The sequence below is a fragment of the Cryptomeria japonica genome, chromosome 5 (genome assembly GCF_030272615.1).
Source record: "Cryptomeria japonica chromosome 5, Sugi_1.0, whole genome shotgun sequence".
Classification (NCBI taxonomy): Eukaryota; Viridiplantae; Streptophyta; class Pinopsida; order Cupressales; family Cupressaceae; genus Cryptomeria; species Cryptomeria japonica.
In genome coordinates this window covers 22,867,834-22,893,166 of record NC_081409.1, presented here as the reverse complement: position 1 = coordinate 22,893,166, position 25,333 = coordinate 22,867,834, and the positions used below count along the sequence as shown (strand labels likewise).

General features: G+C 36.9%; 1 protein-coding gene across 1 annotated transcript; it reads left to right on the top strand.

Moving 5' to 3' along the window:
* Positions 1–7,894: 7,894 nt before the first annotated feature.
* Positions 7,895–11,449, top strand: LOC131052897 (metal-nicotianamine transporter YSL3). The gene is made up of 7 exons (XM_057987538.2): positions 7,895–9,032; positions 9,149–9,321; positions 9,427–9,524; positions 9,649–9,783; positions 9,870–10,059; positions 10,157–10,286; positions 10,421–11,449. The coding sequence occupies exons 1-7, from the start codon at positions 8,597–8,599 to the stop codon at positions 11,365–11,367; spliced, it is 2,109 nt and encodes a 702-aa protein (XP_057843521.2). The 5' UTR covers positions 7,895–8,596; the 3' UTR covers positions 11,368–11,449.
* The last annotated feature ends 13,884 nt before the right edge of the window (positions 11,450–25,333 follow it).

Genomic DNA, 25,333 nt, shown 5'->3' with positions numbered 1-25,333 from the left:
ATTTGTCCAATCTAGCATACCAAGCTCTAGGAGCTTGCTTCAATCCATATAAAGCTTTCCTTAACCAACAAACCATATCTTTGTCATTTGTCAAAGAAAATCCATCAGGTTGTTCAATATAAACTTCCTCTTCAAGATCACCATTCAGAAATGTACATTTAACATCCATTTGATATACTTTATAGTTATTGTGTGCTGCAAATGCAAGAAATAGTCTGACTGCCTCAATTCTAGCTACCGGTGCAAAGGTTTCATTGTAATCAATTCCCTCTTTCTGTGAATATCCCTTACACACTAATCTTGCTTTGTTTCTGATTACCTTACCATATTCATTAAGTTTATTTCTGAATACCCATTTAGTTCCAATTACATTTTTGTTTTTAGGCCGGGAACCAATGTCCATGTGTTATTATTTTCAATTTGTTCCAATTCATCTTCCATAGCCTTAATCCAATGTTTATCTTCACATGCCTCAAAAATAGTTGCTGGTTCAATTTGAGAAATTAAGCATACCTCTTCATTTGCCAGTCTTCCTCTTGTCATAACTCCTTGATACGTATTCCCAATTATCTGACTTTCAGAGTGATTCAATCTTACATACCTGGGTGTATTCACTTGCAATTGTTCTTCAGTCACTATGGAATTCTCAGATGATGCCGGTGTGACTAGATCAACATTTTGTATCGGTGCACTCAGAGTAGGTTCATTTATGATCATCTCAACTATCGGATCAGGGTCCATAGACCTTGAATCCCTTCTAAACTATTCATCAATCTTCACATTTGCACTCTCAATGATTTTCTGCAATCTTTTATTAAAACATCTATATGCCTTGCTCTTAGATGAATAACCAATAAATATTCCTCCATCACTTCTAGGATCAAATTTACCAATATACTCATCTCTCCTAATATAACATTTGCTTCCAAATATTCTAAAATATTTAAGAGTGGGAGTATTACCAAACCATAGTTCATGAGGGCTCTTACCAGTTTCACCTTTGATGTGAACTCTGTTGAATGTGTAAACCGTTGTATTCATTGCTTCTCTCCAATACACATGAGGTAGGTTTGCTTCTGATATCATGCTTCTAGTTGCATCCATAATAGTTATGTTCTTCCTTTCCACAACTCCATTCTGCTGGGGTGTCTGAGGTGCTGATAACTGTCTTCTGATTCCATTAACTTCACAAAATGTATTAAATTCCTTAGATGTGAATTCACCTCCTTGATCTGATCTTAAGCAATTGATTTTCTTACAGGTTTCATTCTCTACCATTTCCTTGAATAGTTTGAATTTCCCAAAAGCTTTTGATTTCTCCCTGAGAAAAGTAACCCAACACATTCTAGAATAATCATCAATGATTAGCATGAAATATCTATCTCCTTGTAGACTTCTAGTTCTTGCCGAACCACATAAATTAATATGAATTAAATCGAGAACATTATTGGATTTCTCTAGAATACTCTTAAAAGTTGTTCTAACTTGCTTTCCAAATTGACATTCCTTACATACTGGATTGTGAGGTTTTACAATATTAGGTAAATCCCTTACTGCCTTAGTTGTACCGATCTTTACAATGCAATCAAAATTCACATGACAAAGTCTCTTATGTCATAACCAACTTTCATCAATATGTGCAATCAAGCATGTCTTCTCATTGTTATTCAAATGAAAGATATTACCTCTAGTCTGATTACCGGTTGCAATTTCCAAACCAGTTCTATTCATGATTTTGCATTTACCATTCTTGAATTGTAACTGAAATCCCTTTTCAACTAATTGACCAACACTCAAAAGATTATGCTTCAAACCTTCAACATAATAAACGTTGTCAGTATTGTGCTTACCATCAAAAGATATAGTGCATTTTCCTCTGATTAAACAAACTTTATCATCCCCAAATCTTACTAGACCTCCATTGTATTCCTGAAAGGTTAAGAATTTACTTTTATCACCAGTCATATGATGTGAACATCCAGAATCAATGATCCATTCATCCTTTTCTTCAATTTTAGCTGCCAGGGCCTACTCTACTGGTTGTACAGTAGGTGTCGGTTGATCTTCTATTATTGCAACAAAATCTTTTCCATTGTCTGTCGGTTCGTCATCGGAATGATCAGTAACTCCTTCATTAGCATAGTAACATGATTTGTCTCTATTCTTCTTAAATCTGTATCTCTGATATTCAGGGTTAGGCTTATATGTTCTTTTAGCTTCTTCTCTCAATCTTGCATGTCTATCAGGACACCTACATGCCATATGACCAATTTTATTACAGTTAAAACATTTAAATGGTGCTTTACCTTCATACTTACTTCCAACTGGACCTTTAGGCATTTTTCTTGCAAATAGTGGTTCAAGCTCTTCAAGTTCTTCATTTTCCTTTCTGATGTCTTCAAGTTCTCTTGCATAAAGTGCTTTCCAATCAGATTTCTTAGATGATGATGATGATGCTTTGAAAGCTAAAACTATCTTAATTGTAGCAAAGGGACCAAATTCCTCAAGTTCAAAAGCTGAATGTTTTCCAACCAAAGTATCTCTAGAGACTGATGAATTAGGCATTGTTATCGATTCATTAATAATAGTTACTTTCATTTTGTATGCTGGTGGCAATGCTCTTAAAACTTTAGAAAAAATCTCATCTTCACTTAAGGATCCTCCACAACATTGTATACCTAAAACAATTTCATTAACTCTTTCCATAAAAGCAAAAATTCTTTCATCTTCTTCCATTTCAAGATTTTCATACCTGACCCAGAAGCATTTCGATTTCGCAATTTTGGCAGTGGTATCACCTTCATTTAATGTCTCCAATTTATCCCAAATAGCTTTAGCAGTAGATCGGTCTGATAATCCCATGATTTGTTGATCTGACGATGCGCTCAAAAGTGCTTCTCTTGCTTTGCAATCATTCTCCTGATCTTTAGCCAAGTTTGGTGGATTAGGTTGACTTTGTGTAGGATCAACATATCCATTCTTTGTAACATACCATATGTCTCTTCCAATACAATTTAGATGTGTCTCCATTCTGATCTTCCATATACCATAGTTAGTTCCATCAAGTTTCAAACTGTCCTTCCTGAAATAGTTAGTTGCCATAGAATCTCCTCAAGCTGTTAAACTTCTGCAAAAAGAGGACTTAGCTCTGATACCAATTGTTAGGACCCAAAGGCAACTAAGATGGGGGGGGGGTGAATCAGTTGTCTATTAATTTCATCCCAAATATAACTTAATCAAACTTGATGCATAATATCGGTAAACCAAACTTAATGTTGGTTGACAGTTTAATAGTTAATAACAGTACTAGTAAAGTTTAATGCATGAAACAGAAAGGCAAATAATATCCACAACACATAACATAGATATTTGTACGTGGAAACCCTGTAAGGGGAAAAACCACGATGGGAAACCTTACCCACAATCAAATGATACTACTGCAGATAGTATGTGTATACAAATGGGGTCTGCACATGCAGAAAGGCCAACTGCCTAAAGCTCGCTGCTCAATCACAAGATGGGAGTCACATTGACTACAATTGGATGGTTAAATCCAATGATAATGTACTGCTCAAAGTAGCATTTTCATATGCTGGATTCAGTACCGGTTAAGCTTTGATTGTCTTCTTCAAACCTTCCTTGATTCTTCAAATGATGTCTGTGTGAGTAGCTCTTCTTATATTCGCATATACCTTATTACATTCCTCTACCACATAATCTCACAAATGACATTTTACATATATACCAAAACCTAAGACCAAATGTGTAGGTCAGCTCACTAAGAATATTACAATTAAATCAATTATAAATGAATCAATATGCGATGCATCATTTCGGCTCAATGCATTTACAATAATAACCAATCAATAAATCATCTCCATAATGTGTCGTGTTGATCTGGAATAGATAACGCATGCCGGTCCATAACCTAGACCAATTTGCCGGTAACAACAAATATGCCAACTCGATTAGACCAATAACCAAATCACCAAAACCAAGTGTCCAAACCATGTCTTCGACATAACCAAGTAATCTCCAGATGATAACAAGTCATCCTCAGTGTCAGTGAATAATATAACCTGTCGGTGAACCAAGTATCGGTGACTGTGCATAAGTCACTAAACATGCCGGTGAACATAACCAAAGATCTCCAGAAAGATAAGTGCTAATAAGTGTTGACATCAATGACAAAACCAATACAACACATCCATAATACCAACAATATCAAGATGATTTGATTACTATTTCTAAAAAAGTTGAAGACCATTATTTGTATCTTGAGAAAATCTTTTCAAGAGCTTAAGAAAATGAAGGTTTTTGATAATGTTGATACAACTGAGGACTTTTATCTACAATTTGAATGTCATTTAAAAAGAATTATTTTATTGGAAAAACCTTGATGGGTTACCACACTAGTAGAGCTTAAGGTGTAGTATAAAGGTATTGTATCTTCCAAAGAAGCTACTAAGGTATAAATAAGACAAATTTTGGTGTATAGTTGAAGATTTTTGTATCATTTTTTTTTTAGAGCTCTCCATCCAAGGGGGAGAATTTTGAAATGAATGCACAAATTGTTAGGGGGATTATGTATAGTTATGTTTTTGATTGGTGTATATATTATGCCCTTTGGCCTTGATGTCAAAGGGGGAGATATATCAACTAAGGGGCATTTTATACAGATATTTGTAGATATGTATATAGTTTTGCCATCAATGACAAAGGGAGAGATTGTTGGAGACTTGTTGAAGAGAATGTTTTTGATATGTGTTGTCATTCATGCCAATACTGATGTTTGGCAATATATATTGTCCCTGAATTGGTTAGATGAAAAATTCACTATGGATACTGATGTATCAGGTGATGATAAGGTGGAGATATTTGAGAAAATTTGTTCCTTGACAAATTTATGAATGATGCAAAAGATAATTCAGATTTTTATCAGTTGGTATATCAATCCGGAGTTTATGGTATGTATGGATTCTCATGGTCTTGTTGAAGACACTTTTGTTGGAGTTTGCTTTCTTGGTAGATGTCTTGATATTAGCTTTGGTTCAATTTCATAATCGAGAGTTTGAAGAAAATTATTTAAGTGTTGAGACAATAAGTTTTTCTTATGACTACAGGTTGGTTTTTCTCTGCACCCCACCGCACTACATTCTTTGATTGTGCATATATGAAGTTAGACGTGGTGATGGCTCATGCGTATACTATCCAATTTTTAGCTGGTTACATCACCTATAGAAAATGTTATAAGGGTTTGATCCTTCAATTTTTGTTTGACAGAGAAATAGTTTTAGGTCAATCAGAATAATGCTCTACATTCTCTCGCATTAATAGATATGATTGTGCAAATTTGGGGACATGGTAAGGATGCTGTATTGGATCTATGATAATAATTTCAAGTTTGTTGGTGATTTGGTAAATGATTCTTGCATAATATTGTTACACAATCTATCAATTCTACATTGTATTTGACATATTAGTGATTTAATCCTTGTGCATCAACTTTCAGTGATCAAATACTTCAGGAGATGTATTAAGAATGGTTGACTATGGGTCACATGCTTTGTCTAGTAGTCTGCATTATATTTTGGATGCCAGGGTGTGTTAGAATAAGTCTTTCATAAGCAAGTTTAATGGTTGAAGTCGATTGTGTGCATTTCATTGATTGCAGTGACTCTTGACCTATTCTACTTGTGTTGGATAATGCATGCAAGATATGTTATCATTTGTTAAAGCTAATTATGATGTTGGGTTAATCAACAACCCATTTTGTTAATGATGTATGGTGCTTGAGGACAACCTATGCCTTGTCACACATTTCAAAATTATTAGGTCCTATTGAGCTGACCTACTTGATATGTTTATGTTGCAAAGGGTATACATGAAGGACAAATCATTATGAATAGAGAGTGTGTGAAAATGTTATGAATGTGTGTAGGTCCTTCCTGGAGATGTGAAAATTGATGTGAAGTTTATGAAGTGTGTAAAGTCAGTATGATAGATTTAGATTTGTGCCACAAAGAGGACTATACTATCAACATTTGAGATTCTCTTTCTACAACAGTTCACCTAATTTGATTCATTGTAATTTTGTGATATTGTATCTTGCTCTAAAGAAGTGATCTTCAATCATCAAGTCTTTGTATCTTGCCCTAGGGTAGTGCACCTTAGCCTACAAGTCTAGGTGGCAGTATGCTCCCTTGGCAGTAAGCCTAAAATATAAAATGTAATACTTGTTTCATATATTGTGAGTTGATCATCACTATGGTTTTTCCCTCTTTGGATTTTCCACATAAAAATCATGGTGTCCTTGTGTGAAGATTGCTTTGTTCTATTATTTATATCGAGAGATCTAAATTTAATATTTTATGCATTAACAAGTGGATAAATTTTAGTCTATGTTGATTTACCCCCTTCCCTCCCTCTCAGCATCTAGTGTGTGTTCAACACCCGCTTTGGAAAATTGAAGAGATACCACCTTAGGCACCAATGTTCAAGAGGCATATATTGGCTATGGGCTGATTTACTTGATAGCCATTTGTTGATCTCCAAGAGGGGGCATGGGATTTCCAAGAGGCACTCAAATGCTATAAATTGGGACTTGGGTTGGTTGTTTGATCATCTAGAGCAGAGTGGATAATTTAGAGTTGTGTGATAATTGAAAGTTGAGAAGAATTCTCCTTTATTTGAGAGTTGAGTAGTAGTCCCATTTTGCAGGTCATGTTAAGCGAATGCGACTAATGATTTGTAATTACCAAGTATTGTTTTTTCATCTATTGAAGTAACAAAAAATCAATTATTTATATTCTTGCAATTTCTATGCAATTTCTTTGTTATGATATGTGTGAATGTTGGGTGGACTAACCCTCCATTAGTGGTATCAGAGCATGTATTTGGGTATGTAAAGGGAGCCCCCTACATTAATATCCTTAGAATTCATCGAAATCGTAGAACATCTCCATGGCAAGTCTTTCATCTCTATTTTGTATCTAGCTCTTAAATTTTAGCATTTTGTAACAATAAAAATTTGCAAAGTCCATATCAACATTGATATGAAATCATATCAACTCCCTGTTTCCTCTTTAATTATTTTATCTCTCAATCTCAATTACTCAAATCTAATAATTACATTTCAATCTTTTCTTCTATATATAATTTCATTAACATTAAATATTAAATCATCATTAATTTAGGAAATGAATTATTTCCTTTCACCTTCTATGAAATTTGAGTTCTTCACCAATGAGATTACTACAACAAAAGATGAGAATGTTTATCTCATGACTCTAGAGCCTACCATCTATACATAAATTAATTTTCTTTATAGCAACTTCCATTCAAAATGACCAAGATCTCCTAAATAAATGGAACAAACCCCCTAACTATGAGTTTTTTAATTTTTTTATTAGGGTTATTTTAACTCTATAATTGTGTGACACTTTTGTCCATAGACTTTTGCATCAACTTTTAGAAATGTGATTCTAATCAACTCATCTATTATGTAAACTAATATATTTTATTTTCACATTATTCAATATAAAATATGCATTGCACTTTAGCAATGCTTAAATACATTAAAACTATAAAAAAATCATACTAAACTAAAATCATTTGAAAAATAAATATAACGTTTTAAAAGTGCATCAAATCTGATGCCAATAAAATCATTTGAGTTCATTTCAACGGTTGCGGGTCCAAATTGTTGTACATAGTTTTCAACAGGACGAACTTGTACTACCAGGTCTCTCTGTACTACTTGCCAAATGTATTGTGTTTGTACTAACTTGAAGAAAATGATGAAAGTGCATGAAGTAGTAAATGGAGGTTTAGGTATACCGGAAAATTGTGCACATCGCTTTGAAAAACCACAGATGTTTGAACAAATGGAAAGATGTTAGGAAGCATCAACACCATTCAGTTTTGCCGCTCCAATTGAAATCCAGCCAGTGTTTGGCATTTTATTCCTTGTGATTCCCTCAAACGTCATCTCCAATTGATGCTTCTGCCATTTTACCAATCAGAATCACCAGTACTACCATAGCTGCGGTCCCCAAGGACTTTTCGTGTGAATTTTAACAGCCTCTCCTGTCCCATCTCCATTACAGACCTAAATTATTCTATATTTAACACAATTTTACTTTTATCAATCATGCAACCCTTCCTCCCCTGCCCCGGGCTCCATTAATTGACTTTGGCATTTTGGTCCTTTCTTGTTAAGCCCATTTTATAAACCACACAAATAATAGATTCTCCCACTCCACTCATGTTATAATTGATATTCTCTGCGGAGTCATTGAACGAGAGGGAGAAGACCTTTGGCAGTGGATCTGGTCGATTAATAAGGTTCATACCTAGCATCTGGATGTGGGTATGCTGCAAAGAGCATCTTCTTAAATATCTGAGGGGGAAGTGGGTCCAGATCCACCATATATAATTGATTGGTGTGTTGACCGAGATGCTACAGTTGGGGCATGCCGAGGCTTTAATGTGGGTGCAGATTTCCCGAATTGATTGCGTCTTTTTAATAAATTTGTTTTCCAGAGGCAAACTAGTTTTGTAGGACTAGTTCTGCAGAGAAGAATCCGGGCTTCAAATGGGTTATGATCAAATGCATGATGATGGGCATTATAGATCCTTTGGGAATAGCAAGAGCTCGGATGTTGAGGCAGCAGAGATTCGCGAAGGCGGAGGGAAAGACGAGACAGTTGCAGATTCTGGGATGGAATTGAGTGTAGAAGGGATCTTCGAGAGCAGGAAGGTGCCCCCATGGAGGGAGCAAATCACTTTGAGAGGACTTTTGGTGGCCATGCTGATAGGAATTATGTTCAGCATCGTAGTTATGAAGCTCAATCTCACCACCGGACTGGTTCCTACAATGAATGTTTCGGCTGGACTGCTGGCCTTTGTTCTCATGAAAGCATTGGCTAAAGTAATGGAGAAAATTGGGTCATCCAAAGTTCCCTTCACTAGACAGGAAAACACTGTCATCCAGACATGCGTTGTTGCTTGTTATAGCACTGCATATGGTGGTATGCATTTTTTATCAATCCTCCCCAAATGTTATGCATTTCTTCCCTTTGTTTATCTATGACCAGAATTTACAACTAGGGGAGTGCAGTACTGATTTGTTCAATGTGGAAATTAGGAGGATTTGGATCTTATTTGCTGGGCATGAATGGAAGGACTTACGAACAGGCAGGAATTCATACAGAAGGAAATACTCCAGATACTGTTAAGGAGCCTGCTCTCGGCTGGATGATTGGGTTTCTTTTGGTTGTTACATTCATTGGCATTTTAGCTTTGGTGCCTCTGAGGAAGGTATGGATATAGGTTATGAACTGGACGAATGGAGTCTTAACTTCAAATGAATCATGTAAGTCTTTGTCTAACAGTGTTTGTTTTGGATCACTGATTTGATTGCAGGTATTAATCATTGACCATAAGTTAACTTATCCAAGTGGTACAGCAACAGCGGTTCTCATCAATGGTTTCCACACACCACATGGTGCTAAATTAGTGAGGTAAGGACCCTTTAATTCGTACTACAGGCATATGTTGATGGATGTACTTGGTACCACGACAAATCAAAGATTGAGCTACTGTTTCCTCGTTCCAACATTCAAGAGATGAGCATTCCAATTGCAGGAAGCAGGTTACATGCTTTGGAAAGTACTTCACTTTAAGCTTCCTTTGGGGATTTTTCCAATGGTTCTTCAGTGGTGGAGATAATTGCGGTTTTGCAAGTTTCCCCGTTTTTGGATTGAAAGCCTGGAAGCAAAGGTAAATCCTGTGACACCCTGTTGTATTCATGAATCTTTTTCTCCAAAATATCAGGCTTTTCCACTGATATATTTGCTCCATGGCAGTTTCTACTTCGATTTCAGTACGACATATGTGGGAGCAGGGATGATCTGCCCACACATCGTCAATGTTTCCCTGCTTATAGGAGCTGTTGCTTCCTGGGGAATTATGTGGCCTCTGATCAGGAATCAGAAAGGAAATTGGTACCCTGAAGATCTTCCTGAAAGCAGCATGAAAAGCCTTAACGGTTACAAGGTATTATACATTTCAATTCACAAGCGTTTCCTCCCCTGGAAATTGCCTGGATATTTTGTTTTCAATGTTAAGGGCAAAATCCATCACATATGTGCAGGTATTTGTGTGCATTGCCCTCATTCTAGGAGATGGCCTCTACAATTTCCTTAAGATCATGTGCATTACCCTCAGCACCATGTATATACAGCGGTCGAAAAGGGCAGATATCTTAGCAGGAAGCAAAACTTGTAAGTTAAAACCTCATTTCTTCTTTTGCATAGGTATATCCTTTGCTTCTCCAGCAGAGAAAGTGGTAACCAGACAATTTTACATATATATGAAATCATTGGTTCATAAAACTTACGCTCAATTCTCTCTCCAGACACAGAGAATGATCAAAATGATGCCATTACATATGACGAGAAGCGGCGCAAGGAAATGTTCCTGAAGGATCCAATACCGATTTGGGTGGCTGTATCTGGCTACGTTGTCCTGGCCGCAATATCCATTGGGGTCATTCCTCAAATGTTTCCTCAAATGAAATGGTACTACGTGTTCATTGCTTATGTTTTCGCCCCTGCTCTGGCATTCTGTAATGCATATGGAGCAGGGCTGACAGATCAGAACTTGGCATATAATTATGGCAAGGTTGCTCTGTTCGTTTTCGCAGCATGGGCGGGGAAGAATCATGGAGGCGTTATGGTGGGCTTAGCTGCCTGTGGAATCATCAAGTCTATTCTCTCCACAGCTTCAGATCTAATGCACGACTTCAAAACAGGTTATCTCACTCTTTCATCTCCAAGGTCCATGTTTGCAAGCCAGTTGATCGGAACTGTAATGGGATGCGTTGTGGGTCCGCTAGTTTTCTGGCTATTCTACAACGCATTCGATGTGGGGAACCCTGATGGAGGATACAAAGCTCCCTATGCTCTCATTTACAGAAACATGGCCATTTTAGGGGTGGAAGGTTTCTCTGCACTTCCAAAGCATTGTTTACAAATCTGTTGCGGTGCCTTTGCTTTGGCATTTATGATCAATGCTGTTCGAGATCGGGTGCGAAAGAGCGTTTCTCAGTACATTCCTCTGCCGATGGCTATGGCCGTTCCATTCCTTGTGGGGGCCTACTTCGCCATTGATATGTGTGTGGGAACAGTGATTGTATATGCATGGCAACGCCTGAATCGTAAAAAGGCGGACATGCTTGTCCCTGCCATGGCATCTGGACTTATATGTGGCGACGGTCTGTGGCTTTTCCCTTCCTCTATTTTAGCTCTCACCAAAGTGAAGCCTCCAATGTGTATGAATTTTTTGTCCACCCCCATTGCCTAAACAAAGATGGTACAGTTTTCTGGGATAATCTCAGAGGGTTGCCTTTATACAGAATATAGGATTTGCTAGGTATTCTGACTTCCACGCTTTTTTACAGATACTTTTGCTTGCCCTGATTAGGAGGTACATGCTTGAAAACTTCCTTTCCGGTTTTTCCAGTGACTAAATTAATGTAAGCACAGCATAATAACATATGCTAAAATGGTTGAATGGAGGAGAGTAATTTAGAATGCTTCTTGCAAAAACTTCAAGACTTTTGCCAGTAGCATTTTAAATTATTTACAGAGAAAATACCATATTTCTAATATAATAAACTAGTGGGTTTCTAAGTTTTATGGGGTCAAAGGTGGCATTTTGATTTTGTAAATAATTAAGGTTTTTTATTTAGTTTCCAGTGTTTGATTTTTGTTAATTATTTTGATTAAAAAATTCAACTTTCTTTTCATAAAGGAAATTTTGTAATGAGTCTGTTATTAAAATATTTGTTTTTATAGTGGAATGTTATTATATGTTCATATTTTAAAATAAAGTGTTTCTCTATTTCAATCATTTGGAATACGCAAAAAGTGCATTTTCTCTTTTTATTGATACTTTTGGCCTTTTCTATCTACTTGTTTCTTTAGAGTTGATGTAAAATAAGTCTGAGTAGAGCCATGAGAATTTTCGCTTTCCATTTGATGTTTGCTCTTTTGGACTACAATTTATAGACTTTGGACATGCACAAGTCAAGCTAAAAAGTTTCATGGATGAGAGAAGCAAACTAAAGAACTAACCCTATTGTAAGAGAAAAACTACCAAGTGAATATATCTTGTTGAAAGATTTGTGACACCTAATTACTATATATCAAGGAGACCAATAAGATATAGGTGACAAATAATCCCATCCATCAAGGGAATTGATGTAATCCCCCAAGCCACACACCTAGGACATTAAAGGATAAAACATAGACCAACTTGAATTTTTTTATAATACAAAAGTGGCATTAACCAAGCCACACAACACTAATATATGCTTAAAATGTCATAACATGTGATGACACTCATGCCACACACAATTTCATAACCCATGTCAACATAAGTGGAAGACTTAAAAACATCATGAGATAAAATATCATGATTTATACAAAAAAAAAAGCACGGGGAAGATTTAGAAATCCCCCATAACATCATACCATCCTCCAATCATCTCATACCATCACCCTCCAAATTCAACTAGGATATAAAAAACAAAAAAGGCCGCTAACAAAATGTATATGTTTTTTTATCAAGACTCACACCTTTGACCCCTGATAAGATATCTGCATGCCCAAAAGTTCCTATATTGCATTAGACTTCCGTAGATTGATATAGTATTGAACATCTCTCAAGAATGATATCAAAGTTCTCTCAAACTCCAATACAAAATACACTAGTATCAAACTTTCCTAATGTCAAATTCCCTAACTCCCTAGTATTGGAATTCTCTAAAGTTTGATACATAGTGCATTAGTATTGTAGAAATAATGTATAACTTACAAGTGAAAGTAGGTTGCAACTCAAAGCATCCAATTACACAACAATGATAAATCATAGATGAAAATAAAAATAATCAAACAAGATATGCAAAGTATTACACAAGGTATACATGGAGAAACCCTTGTAGGAAAAAACCCCACACCCAAAGAGATCCAAAGCTTGTATTAATCCTTCAGTAGAGTTACATCAATACAAATTCTCTCTCTAAAGTTTTGCATCACTTTGTTACTTCATCAACTTGCAAAACAACTTATTTTTCTCCTATTCTAAACTCCAATACATAGCCAACAATAATATATCAAAAACCATAAATGGTTTCCAATACCATGGAATTAATCTATGAGCCAAGTGGTCTACATGCAAAAGATACCTCATGAAGTTATTTAGAGAGTTACAAGAATCTCTCTAAAAAATTATTAATTTTTACATGAGCTTGGTCATCCAACTTTACTTAAGGACAAAAACAACCCACTAAAAGACAAATTAACAATTCCTTATGTCCAATAAAGGATGCCCACTTCTTACACATAGTACAAGATGATTCATAGACCTCTTACATTATCATAGATGCTTCTTACACCATTATAAATAGTGAGATTCTCTTCCACTTCATTCTAAGTGACTAAATGTCCTATTATTTGCCTTATTAGGCTTCCCCACTCAATGTCACCTTGCAAAGAATATTCAAAGTGTTTAGAAAATAATATTTATTACAAAGAAAATTCTCCTTGTTTGGAACATAGAAGTTCCTCTTCTATGACTCTTGGAGTTACATAAAATAATAATTGACTATTAAATATTAAAGTTAATATGCATAGTCATAGGATTGCAAGGTTAATATTGTCAATCCTACTAGATATTGGACTCCTAAGTATGATACCCCCAACACTCTAGTATTAGACATTAAAATTTTGACACCCCAACACAGACAAAAAACAAAAATGCTCTAAGCCACAAAAAACTATCAAGCTCAAATTTCACACTCAACAAGCAATGACTTTCTTGATTTAAAACCTATTATGAAATGGTTCAAGAAAAAATTAAGAAAATTTGGATATTAACTTGTCCACAAGAGAGAGCCCCAAAGGAGCAAATCCCAAGAATAATACATAAGGCTACACTAGCTTCTAATGCAAGGAATGGAACTATAAAGCTCAAATATGAGAAAATTGATACAAAATGCAATGCTCATTCAACACCAAAATTGAGATGGGTGGAAATAAATATTAGATAATTCAATCATTATGATAATATAATATATATTCACTTACAAAAATCCATAAACATGATTATAATATATAATAATTTAATACAAACATGCATAGCAATTAAGATTTGAATGTTACAAATATACCAACACCCTCACAAGAAGAGGCGTGGAAAATACCAAATGATAACAATAAATCATTTTCTTTAAGTATTTTATTCTAAAAATAAATGAAACATAACCCACATCATAAATTATATAAAAGTACAAATATGTAGTAAAAACAAACATCTCACAAATCCTACTCACAAAAATTACAATAAACAATTAAATGAGTTTATAGAAAAATTACAAGATAAAATATACTTTCCAACATCTAAGGATCACACTCCAATTCATAAAGATACAATGAATATTACTACAACTACAATGGAGGATCCAAATATCTTAAACTTTATATTTTACAACATATCGTAATAATGAGAAACTAAAGGTATAGAGTAGAGAATCTCTACTTAATCTCCAATGGTGTATCTATTCCACCCAACCAATTGGCATCTATAGGTTTGTGACACCATGCTAGGAGATAGTCACTTGGGCACAAGAACACATACTCATGCAAAACAAGGGGAGTAGGGCTTACAAAAAGAACACCCAATAAAACACCATTGTAACATCCATTACACAACAAGAACGATAAGACACCATGACATGCATGCCAACAAGAATAATCAACCATGCCAAGCATAAACACATTCAAGGGAAATCATCACCATAAGAAGCATAAGAGGTATTCCTCATTATGTGGCATACATATCAACAAGAGTAGCATATGACATAAGCATGAACATAAAACACCAAGGTCTCAACCAACCCCATGTACATACTAGAAATGGATCTCACATTGGATACAAGGTCCAACAATCAAAAGGATCCTAGAGATATACAAGGAGTATCATCACAATGGCATGAAGGTGTAGCTTTGAGGACCTAAGTATGAATACTCATCTTGATACAAGTGAAACACACAAGGAATGTCTACCAATTCATTTCTTCTCCATGGACACTCAAATCCTACATGCATCACGATAAAACACTATTTCAATACAACATAAAAATTAATGCATAAAAATTGAGATAAATTGTTGAATATAATCTTAGAATAGTTTAAACTAAAAATGAAAATGGAGTCTACTTTCTCCCAATATACAAATCATCCAAAATCAATCCCAATTCAAATAAAATAAAATGATTTCAGTAAAGACACATAAAAAATTCAATCCACCATTGAAGAATCGACAAAACTCACATATATTTTTATTTTCAAAAGGCAATAGTGTCAAAAGATGTGGAATGCAAAATAATATTCGAATGCGAATCCTTGAACATGGTATGAATATCTAGCATTGTGAGGAATCTTCTGCCATTGAGATCAAGACAGTGAAAGAGATATGTTGAGACTTTCTGTGTATCCAAAACAAAGTCATGAAAGCTTTCAAAATCAATTGACGAGCCTTTTCCTTAACTTATACGATAACAACCATGCTCATTTTAAACTTATTCATATTGAATATCAGTGAGGGCCCCGTCAGCATAATCCGAAAGTTCTTGTTTTCTCAATGACCCATTCATGTCGTTATCCAATGCCAGAAACATATTACACATCCTTATGTAAGCTTCCTTCATTCACGTGGCTTGGGTCAGAGAAACTATAGTCTAATATGGATGTATGAGCAAGACAATGAAGAGTAAGCTCATCACTAAGGCAGAGAAGAGTAGGTTTATATAAACAAATCCCTGTGTGTTGGTGATTCAGGGAATTCACAAACTGTTGAACTGCCTGACCAGTGATATGTCGGGGGTGGGTTGGTTCAAGGAACCAAAAAAAATACCAATAAAATGCATTTTGATATTTCGATAGGTTCTTGAACCTTTGAACGAACTCACAATGTTATATTTTGGACATTTAACGATTTCATGAATTATAAAAATGCTGACAAGGTTATTAGTTCCTGCCATGGAACTGTTATGATTCACACGGAGAATGTATGTGATAACATGAATGATATTGACAAAAACAACAGGGTAGACATAAACAAAGCATACAGAACCAAAAGCCAAAAAAAAACCTCTATATTCATTAATTTGCTAGTGATATATACATCTTTTTACATGCTTATACACACTTCTGTCATAATGGAAGGACCGTAGAAGTGGTTGACAACAATTGTTTCAGTTCATACATACAGAAATTGCTAGAAAATTCTAGATTGTGGGCAATTGAGGGAGTAAATGCAGAGTTGGTGATGAAGAATTCAGTCAAATAAAGTGACTGTTTGGACGGTGTTGGAAGCCACTTCATTTGCTTCACATGTCATATGTATAGCATTCTCCCACTTGAAGCCAATGAAGGGGGGTCAATAGAACTATAGTCATCAAATTACCCCAGACGTACCAAATTTCTACATAGATCATGTTTCTCTCTTGGTAGATTTTTAGTGAGCATATCAACAGGGTTTTTCATTTGTATGGATTTTTTTCATATTGAGATGCCCTTTTTCTAATACTTGTCAAATCCAATGGTACCTTAGATCAATGTGCTTGGTCTTTGAATGATATGTTGGGTTTTTTGTTAAATGGATGGCGCTCTGACTATCACAATACAATGTATTTGTCTTGTTTTGTTCCCAACTCTCTTAGGAATCGCTAAATCCACAACATCTCTTTGCAAGCTTCTATTGCAGCTATGTATTCTGCCCCTATTATTGAAAGGGCTACTACTTTTTGTAGTCTACACACCCAAGATACTACAACACTTGCAAAACTATATAGATAACTAGTGGTCAACTTTCTAGTGTCCACATCTCCAAGCATATCTGCATCTGTGTAACATTTAAGCACAACATCATTATTACCAAAACATAAACAATGATGGCTAGTACCCTTAAGATACCTCAAAATTCACTTTACTACTTCCCAATGTTGTTTGCCTAGATTTGCAAGGAACCTGCTCACTACTCCCACTCAATGTGCAATATCTGGTTGAGTACATACGATGGCATATATCTGTTGGCAACGAGGCAGAAAATTGAGAGGGGAGGGTGAATCAATTTTCTCAAAATCTTTTCTTAACTCAGACACAATTTCAGATCTTGATAATTATCATTGAAAGCATAAATCAACACCACATCAATAACACACATAACACCAAGATTTTTTATGTGGAAAACTCAATCAAGGGAAAAACCACGATGGGAATCTACCCACAATATGATGATATCCTGTTAGAAGTATATGTAATATTACAATGGGGAATGCACATGCATTCATGCACACTGCCTAGAGCTCACCGCTCAAAAACAACAAAGGGTTACAACCCAGGGAAGACTCACTGTCTTACAAACATATTCAGATTACAATTGGAAGATCATGAACTAAGAAAATAGCATCTCCTAATGCCTGGTTACAGTTCCGGTTAGGCACATAACACATATTCTGCTCTTTCGCACTACTTCACTGCTTCCGAAAAATCAAAGCATTATTCGCACACACAGATACCTCTCACACATGAGTATTACATTTAGTTATACATATCATCAACCTATCTTTCAAGGTCGACTCAACACACATTACAAATTACAAAGATATAACCATACACGCTACAATATTATATGCAAACCAAAACAATGTCAGCTAAGACATAGTATGGACCTAAATCAGCACCTCAAACATAAAACACTTTCAAGAACTATGCCTCGAACATCCGCAACATGTTGCAATCATCATGTCGACTAAGAACATGATGTTGAAATGTGGCGACTGATCAGCAAAGTACTGTACACTCAGCGGGGGTTTGGGGGCGGCAGCCCCTGAGAAAATTTTTTTTGCAGTTTTTTGTTGATGAAAACCGACATTGTAATAAAACCCTAAAAAAGGCAGACTTTGTTTGTTGCCCTAAAAACGCTGTTATAAGTGGCTGGGATGCTTAAGGCATTGTGAGGGTTGATGTACTATTTTTGCTGGATAATAAGAAAGATTGGACGGCTGTGTATGGTGGACGTAACCCATTCTGGGTGAACCACGTTAAATCTCTGTGTTATCTGTGTCCTATTTTATTTCTTTATCTTTTGTATTTAAATCTGCATATAATTGTTAGTTCATATTTGCTTCGGATCTGCTTGAAACCCTAACACATGAACACCATCGAATCAAGGAGAATCATCAATAACGGGCTCACCAATCAATGCGGACCACCAACACGAATAGTACATGGTCTATAAACATCCACAAGCATCATGAATTACCACAGAAACAACCACATCAACACCACTTACTAGAATGTTCATCATCATTATACCAAACTTCAAGAATACTAACTACAATGACTGTCAAGATGAAAGATTCACTTGCGGACCTCCAGGTCATGAACCATCTGAATTGAGGACACACCAAAATGTCCCAAACACTTTGCCAAATCCGCAAACCAAGATATTGCAATGCGAAGCAATGCAGAACAAAATCCAAAACACCGAACAACTGAAAAACCAATCGCAATACCGAATCTAATAACTTGATCAAATCTCCACGCGAACCACTGAAACTTGAGTTGAATCAACTAGAGATACTTATCTCAAAACCCTTTAATCCACAACAACTTATCCAACAACACACTGGCCAAACTAACTTACTTAATCTAACGGCAACACTGGAATACAAAGAGGAATATGTTGACATCAGTGACAACACATCACTCAGTCAATCCAAACACATATTTGCACATTATCCCAAAAATCTCCTCAATGCCAACAATATCAGGCTTCCAATAGCTAAAGCATAAGGAGTTTTACTTATTTCCTTCTTCTCCTTGTCATCACAAGGGCACAAATTAACACTCAATTTAAAGTGGGATGCAAGAGGTGTACCAACTGGCTTGGCATCCTTCATATTGAACCTATCAAGATCCTTGTCAATATATTTTTCTTGTGACAACCATATTTTCTTCTTCTTTCTATCACGTATGATTTTCATGCCCAATGCCCAATATTTATTGCGTTGGACTCAAATCTTTCATTGTAAATTGTTTACCCAAATCCTTCTTCAATTGATTAATCATATTTTTATCATGTCCAATAAGTAACATGTCATCTTCGTACAACAATAATATAATGTTCTTTTCTTGGTCATACCTCTTAATATAGACACAATGATCAACTTCTAGCCTTTTAAAACCATGTTCCAACATAAATGAATCAAATTTCTTATACCACTGGTGAGGTTCCTATTTCAACCTATAAAGACTCTTCAACTTACAAACCAAGTTTTATTTACCTTTTACTTTGAAACCTTCTATCTTCTCCATATAAATCTCTTCCTCCAATTCACCATGAAGGAAAGTTGTCTTTACATCTAACTATTCACATTCCAAGTCTAGAGTAGTAGCAAGACCAAAATAACTCTAATGGATGACATTTTAACAACAGGTGAAAAAATTTCATTGAAGTCAATTACCTTCTTTCTAAGCAAATTCCTTCACCACCAACCTTTCTTTGTATCTTTTCTTTTTCTTGTCACCCTCATGCTTGATCTTGTATACCCATTTTTTTGTAAAACTCTTCTTCCTTTTGGAAGCTTTACCAACACCCAAGTTCTATTTTCGAGCAAGGAGTCCATTTCTTCCTCCATCACTTTCTTCCATTCTTTACTATGCTCATCTTCACAAGCTTCTTGAAAACCATCAAGTTCACCTTCATCAGTTAACAAAATATATTTTGAGGGCATATATCTTTGTGAAGGCTTATGAGACCTAGTGGGTCTATGAACCAATTGTTGTGTTGTGTTTTCAAGTTGAATCTCTTGTAAGGGATCATACAAGGTTTCTTATTCAAGTGTTGTTCCTCTTCTCCTCCTGTTGTCCATCACACTCTTGATCTTGTTGTCCATTTTATTGCATTAGTGGGATATTTTCTTGTTATTCTTCAATCATGTCAACAACTTTCTTTACCTCCAAATTTCCTACAATCCTCTTAAACATCTCTAACTCAATAAATATAGCATCCCTCCTAATGATCTTATGTTTGACTAGATCCCATAAACGATAACCAAATTCACCATCTGCATATCCCAAGAAAATGCATTTCATGTATTTATCATCTAATTTAGTTCTATTGCCTTTGGGAATATGTAGAAATGCTTCACATCTAAAGATTTTCAAGTGAGAATAATTTACCTTCTTACCAGTCCAAACTTCTTCAGGAATGTTGCTATCCAGTGTTGTAGTAGGAGATCGATTTATGAGGTAGCAAGCTATCCTTAATGCTTTTGCCCAAAATATTTTTCCAATCCAGAGTTTGACAACATACTCCTCACCTTCTCCATGATAGTGTGATTTATTTTTTCCACAATCCCATTTTGTTGAGGAGTAAGAGGTATTGTTTTCTCATTTTGTATGTCAAACCTATTACAATACTCCTTGAATGCATTGGAACTGTTGTTCTCCATTTTGAAAACTTTTGTTTCTTCTCTTTAAAAGTGAAAATTGCTGCCTCTGTGCTACAATGGAAGAGAACAACAAAAGTTTGAAATAAAGACAACAATATAAGGTTCCATACTTAGGAAACCTCCTACACTTTAAGCTTACAAAAGATTGGGCAGGTGAACCCTTTTAAATACTATTTTCTCACAAAAATAGCAAATGGTTTGTAGAAAAAACCAGTGTAAATTCCTGCAAACTTCCCTTACTAACCAATAAAACTAACCTAAATGGAAAATTGATTTCTTTTTTAAAAAAGGATCACAAAATGCAACAAAAACCAATAGATAAATCAGTGCCTTATCTGGGCAAAAGAGTCATCTACAACAGAGTGCAACTTGACAAGAGAAACTAGCACACAAATCACAAGTTCCTGATTTATCAACTCTGAATATGCCTGACATACACAGAGTCCTAATCTGCATCAGACTTCATCATCCAATCCACACCAAGAGTACTGAAATCAATGACTTTTTTCAAAGTATTTTATATTTTTCTCCTTAAGAAAAAGACTTAGAACAACTTCATTAGATGCCTAAAAAATCATTCAAATAAGCAATCCTTGATTACTTAAATGAAATGAACAACTGTACAATGATATAGAGACAATACAAATTAGAATTTAAATTCTCTGGACTGTATACTTCATTCCTCTGTCGGAAGGTTACAAGTACTTCATTTTTGACTCAGAAATTGCTAAGACAAAGGCCTGTATTAATTTTGCCAAAGTTTAGCTACAAAAATTTGTGTCCCTTTTCTAGGTAGCCTTGGTATCCTTTTATAGAAATCAGGATGCAACAAGCTTCAGACCACCTAGAAGAAAATCTTACCCTAACAGTCATTTATTGCAAAAGTTACATTTCTGTGCCATTATAGTTGAGGGAGAAATCTAACATTCTTTCTGGGATGCGTGCTTCATTAATTCACTGGTCATTCATTTGGAAGATGGCCGAAAGGGTAGGCTCCTATTACCCAAAAATGGTTGCAAAAATCGACAACTTCATAATACCGGTGGATCATCTTGTGCCAGAGCATTGATGAGTTCTTATCTAAGAAGACACATAGCAACACACCATTATGTTCTTTGCATATCTCCCTACAGATCTCCTGGATACCTCTCAGCAACCCATTTTCATCTTGAAGCAATGTTAGATGCAACTTGCATAGCTCTGCTGATATTTCTTTTGAATATTTAAAATTCTTTGGCACCAACGGATCAGGAGGCCTTCTCTCTGAGCACTTTTCCTTTAGTCACCAAGTCGCAGCCTTTAAAGTTCAGAAGAGTTTCCATTGCGGTATAGTGATAACCATCTGATCATGGGAAACTAATACGCCTTTTAACTTCCCTAAGTAATCCGCTTAGAAACAGGCCCCACCACCTAGTCTCGGACTATTAAAAACTTAACCGCTACCACACTTGGCCTGTAGAAAATCCAATCTTTTTTACTGAAGAATAAAATCTGAGATCCCAAGGTCACCGTCCCAAAAATACTTGCCGTGGGTTGCACTTGACTGCAAAATCAGATTCCTCGGATCGAGAACCATCCACTGATATTTGACAAATCCATATCTGGGCAAAAATTAACCCTCACAAATCTTGGCCACATGTCACCTCGTGGTTTGCTCGTGAGTCCCTCTGGACTCCACCTGTCTTGCCACTTCATCAGTCACTAAGCCGCGACCATTAACATTTGAGCACCTCCATCTTGCGGTATGGCGACAACCATAGATCTTCTTTGAACTTGCTTGTTCTTTACTTTCTCTGAACTGCTCTTCTTCTCCATCGGGCCCCACCACTTGGTCACCAAGTCGCGGCTTTTAGCCATCGAGCAACTTTTCGTTGCGACTTGGTGACAGTCGTTGATCTGCCCTAGATCACCATTGATCTGCCCTAACTTGTCTGACTTTTACCTCGCCTGAGTGGCTCCCATTATCACTTTCTTTTCTGGTGGGCTCGACACATGGCGCATCCTAAGTTGCCTTTGGATCCATCTACCCACCACCTTGGACTTGCCACTGGACTTGGGCCCGCCCTGATTCTTCTTATACTCCCACTACGTGGCACATCTAGATTCGCCCTGAGCCCGCCTGGACTACCACCTCAATTGCCACCTAGTCAGTTGCTATGTCGCAGGTGATAACTATCAGGCATCTTTACATGGTGGTATAGTGACGGTCACAGATCTTCCCTCAAGCTGCTCGATCCTTAACGCCTGGGCCGCTTTCCTTTTAGCGCACGTGCTTTGTCACCAAGTCGCATGGGATATTTGGCGAGCACTTTCACATCACGACATGGCAACAACCGTTAGATCATCTCGCCTAGCCATCTGATCTTCCCAACTTTCTTGGCCTTTAGCTTCTCTGAATGGCTCTTGCCTATGCCACGAGGTCACCACTTGGCACCTTTGGATTCGCTCTGAGATCTTTCTGGACCCCACCTGTCCAGTCAAGCCTGCCACTTGTCAACCTTTGGTTCGCCACTTGACCCACCTGGACCGCCAAGTCATCTCAACTGATCCCACCACTTCCTTTGGCTTGTTTGGCATCAGCCTTTCGGCCAAACTTCCTCTTCGGCTAGCCTTCTTTTTGTCTCATTGAAACCGCAGTTTCATCGATGCCTTCACTTTTTGATGGAACCGGTTTTTTCGATGTGCCCTTGTCGATGGAACTGAGCATTCGGTGAACTACTTTCACATCTCACCAACACCTTAGTTTCATCGAAACCCTTCATTTCGATGAAATTGATGCCTTCGATGAGTCCACTTTGTGATCTATCAAAAACAAGGTCTTCTCAACATTCATCTGCTATCTATTTTGTCACGTGGCACACCACTGGACCTTCCACCTCATCAGCTATCTAGCACCACGTGGCACCTCATGATTTTCTTCTGAGGTCCACCTGAGCACGGCCCCATCCACCACCTCAGCGCTATCGAACCCACCACTCTTTCGGCTAGCCATTTTCATATTTTATCAAAACCCTAGTTTCATCGGCACCTTTCATGTCAATGAAACTGATGCCTTCAGTGAGTCCCTTCAATGATCCATCAAAGCCATGGTCTACTCAATATACACCTTGATGATATGCCACCTGTCTGCCATGTGGAACCCTTTGATTGGCTCCGGAGTTCACAACTGGGCGCCACCTGTCGTGAGGGTATTCATTCTAGGCTCTCTACTCTGACACCTTAGCACGACCTCCACTAAGCGCCGAAATGAACCGCCTACCTTAACCACTTGCAGTAATTGTCGACCATGGTTCACTACTAGTGGTTTGTCGCAAAGTCGCAGGCGATATCTGGCGAGAATTTTTACGTCACGACATAGCGACAGCCCTTGGATCCATCTTGATCACTATTGATATTTCTTGAATTGCTTGACTCTTAGCCCCTCTGAGTGGCTTCATCCTATGCCACGGTGTCACCACGTTTCCGCCACTTGTCTGCCACCTTGTTAGTCACCAAGTCACGACCATTAATAGTCAATCACCTTCGCATGGGGGTATAGCGATGGTTGTGGATCTGCATTCAACTTGCTCGCTGTTTAACTTGCCCTTTTACTACAACATTTTGGGTGCTTTGAGATGTGTGGAGGGGGACCATTGCTTTTGAGCTGCCACTTGCCAAAAGCCCATAAGCTTTGACACTTAGGATATATGTGGCCTTGCACATAAATATTGAAATTCTCCTCCCTGTGGCCAATGTGGGATAAAAGGTTTTCCTTAGCCCTTTCCATTAGGTCATCGGGATAGTCTGAAAACCCGACTTCCAATATTCTTGGACTTTTTGCGCTTCGCACCTTTCTCACGGGTCCCACCAGTTAGTCACCATGTCGTGGTGAATAACCATCGAGCACTTTTGGGTTGCGGTATAGCGACAACCGCGAGATCAATAGGAACCTGCTTGATCTTTAGGAAGCCCGACAGATACATAGGAAAAGACATAAGACTTAGGCAGAATTAAAATTTATCAGAACCTGCCCAGGCCTAGACTTAAAAGGGGCCCCCTCTTGATGACACACAGACCCTTCCGCTTAAGTGGAAAAATGATGAGCAAAGAATTTTAATCAAAAGCAAAGGGACATTCTGAACCTTGAACCTTGAACCGATTTGCAAATGGTTCAAAATAGACATAACACATTCTCACTTGCTTAGTAAAAAATATTACAAAGTCACGACTCATGCAAGAGAAACGATTGAACCTTGAAATTTGAACCAAAAAGGTTCAAAGGTTCAAGTTCAATATGAATTACAACAATGCGCTAGAAAGGTTTAATTTTCTATATGTTTTCATGCAAAAGAAAAAACCTTAAACCCTCAAAATTTTATAGGTACCAACAATGGCTCTGACTGGGGATGGTTGGACGCAAGACCAACACAAGAATCTGGCAAAAAATCTGGAACGCAAACCAACAGGAACAAAAGACCTCTCCTCAATTCAAAACAAGGGCTCCTTATTGAAAAACACACAACTGAAAACAATCATATATACAACCTACAACTACTGTGCATGGACAGAAACAGATCAAGAGAGTTTATATTTCAGGAATTGTCCATGCACTGGAAATTCCTGTACTTCGCCATTCATTCTTCGCAAGAAGTATGAATCCTTTCCATTGATATCACAAACAATTAAAGGGCCTATCCACAGTGATTCAAATTTCTTATGCTTGCCTTTGTCTTGGTCTTTTGCATTCCACTGCAACACCATGTCATC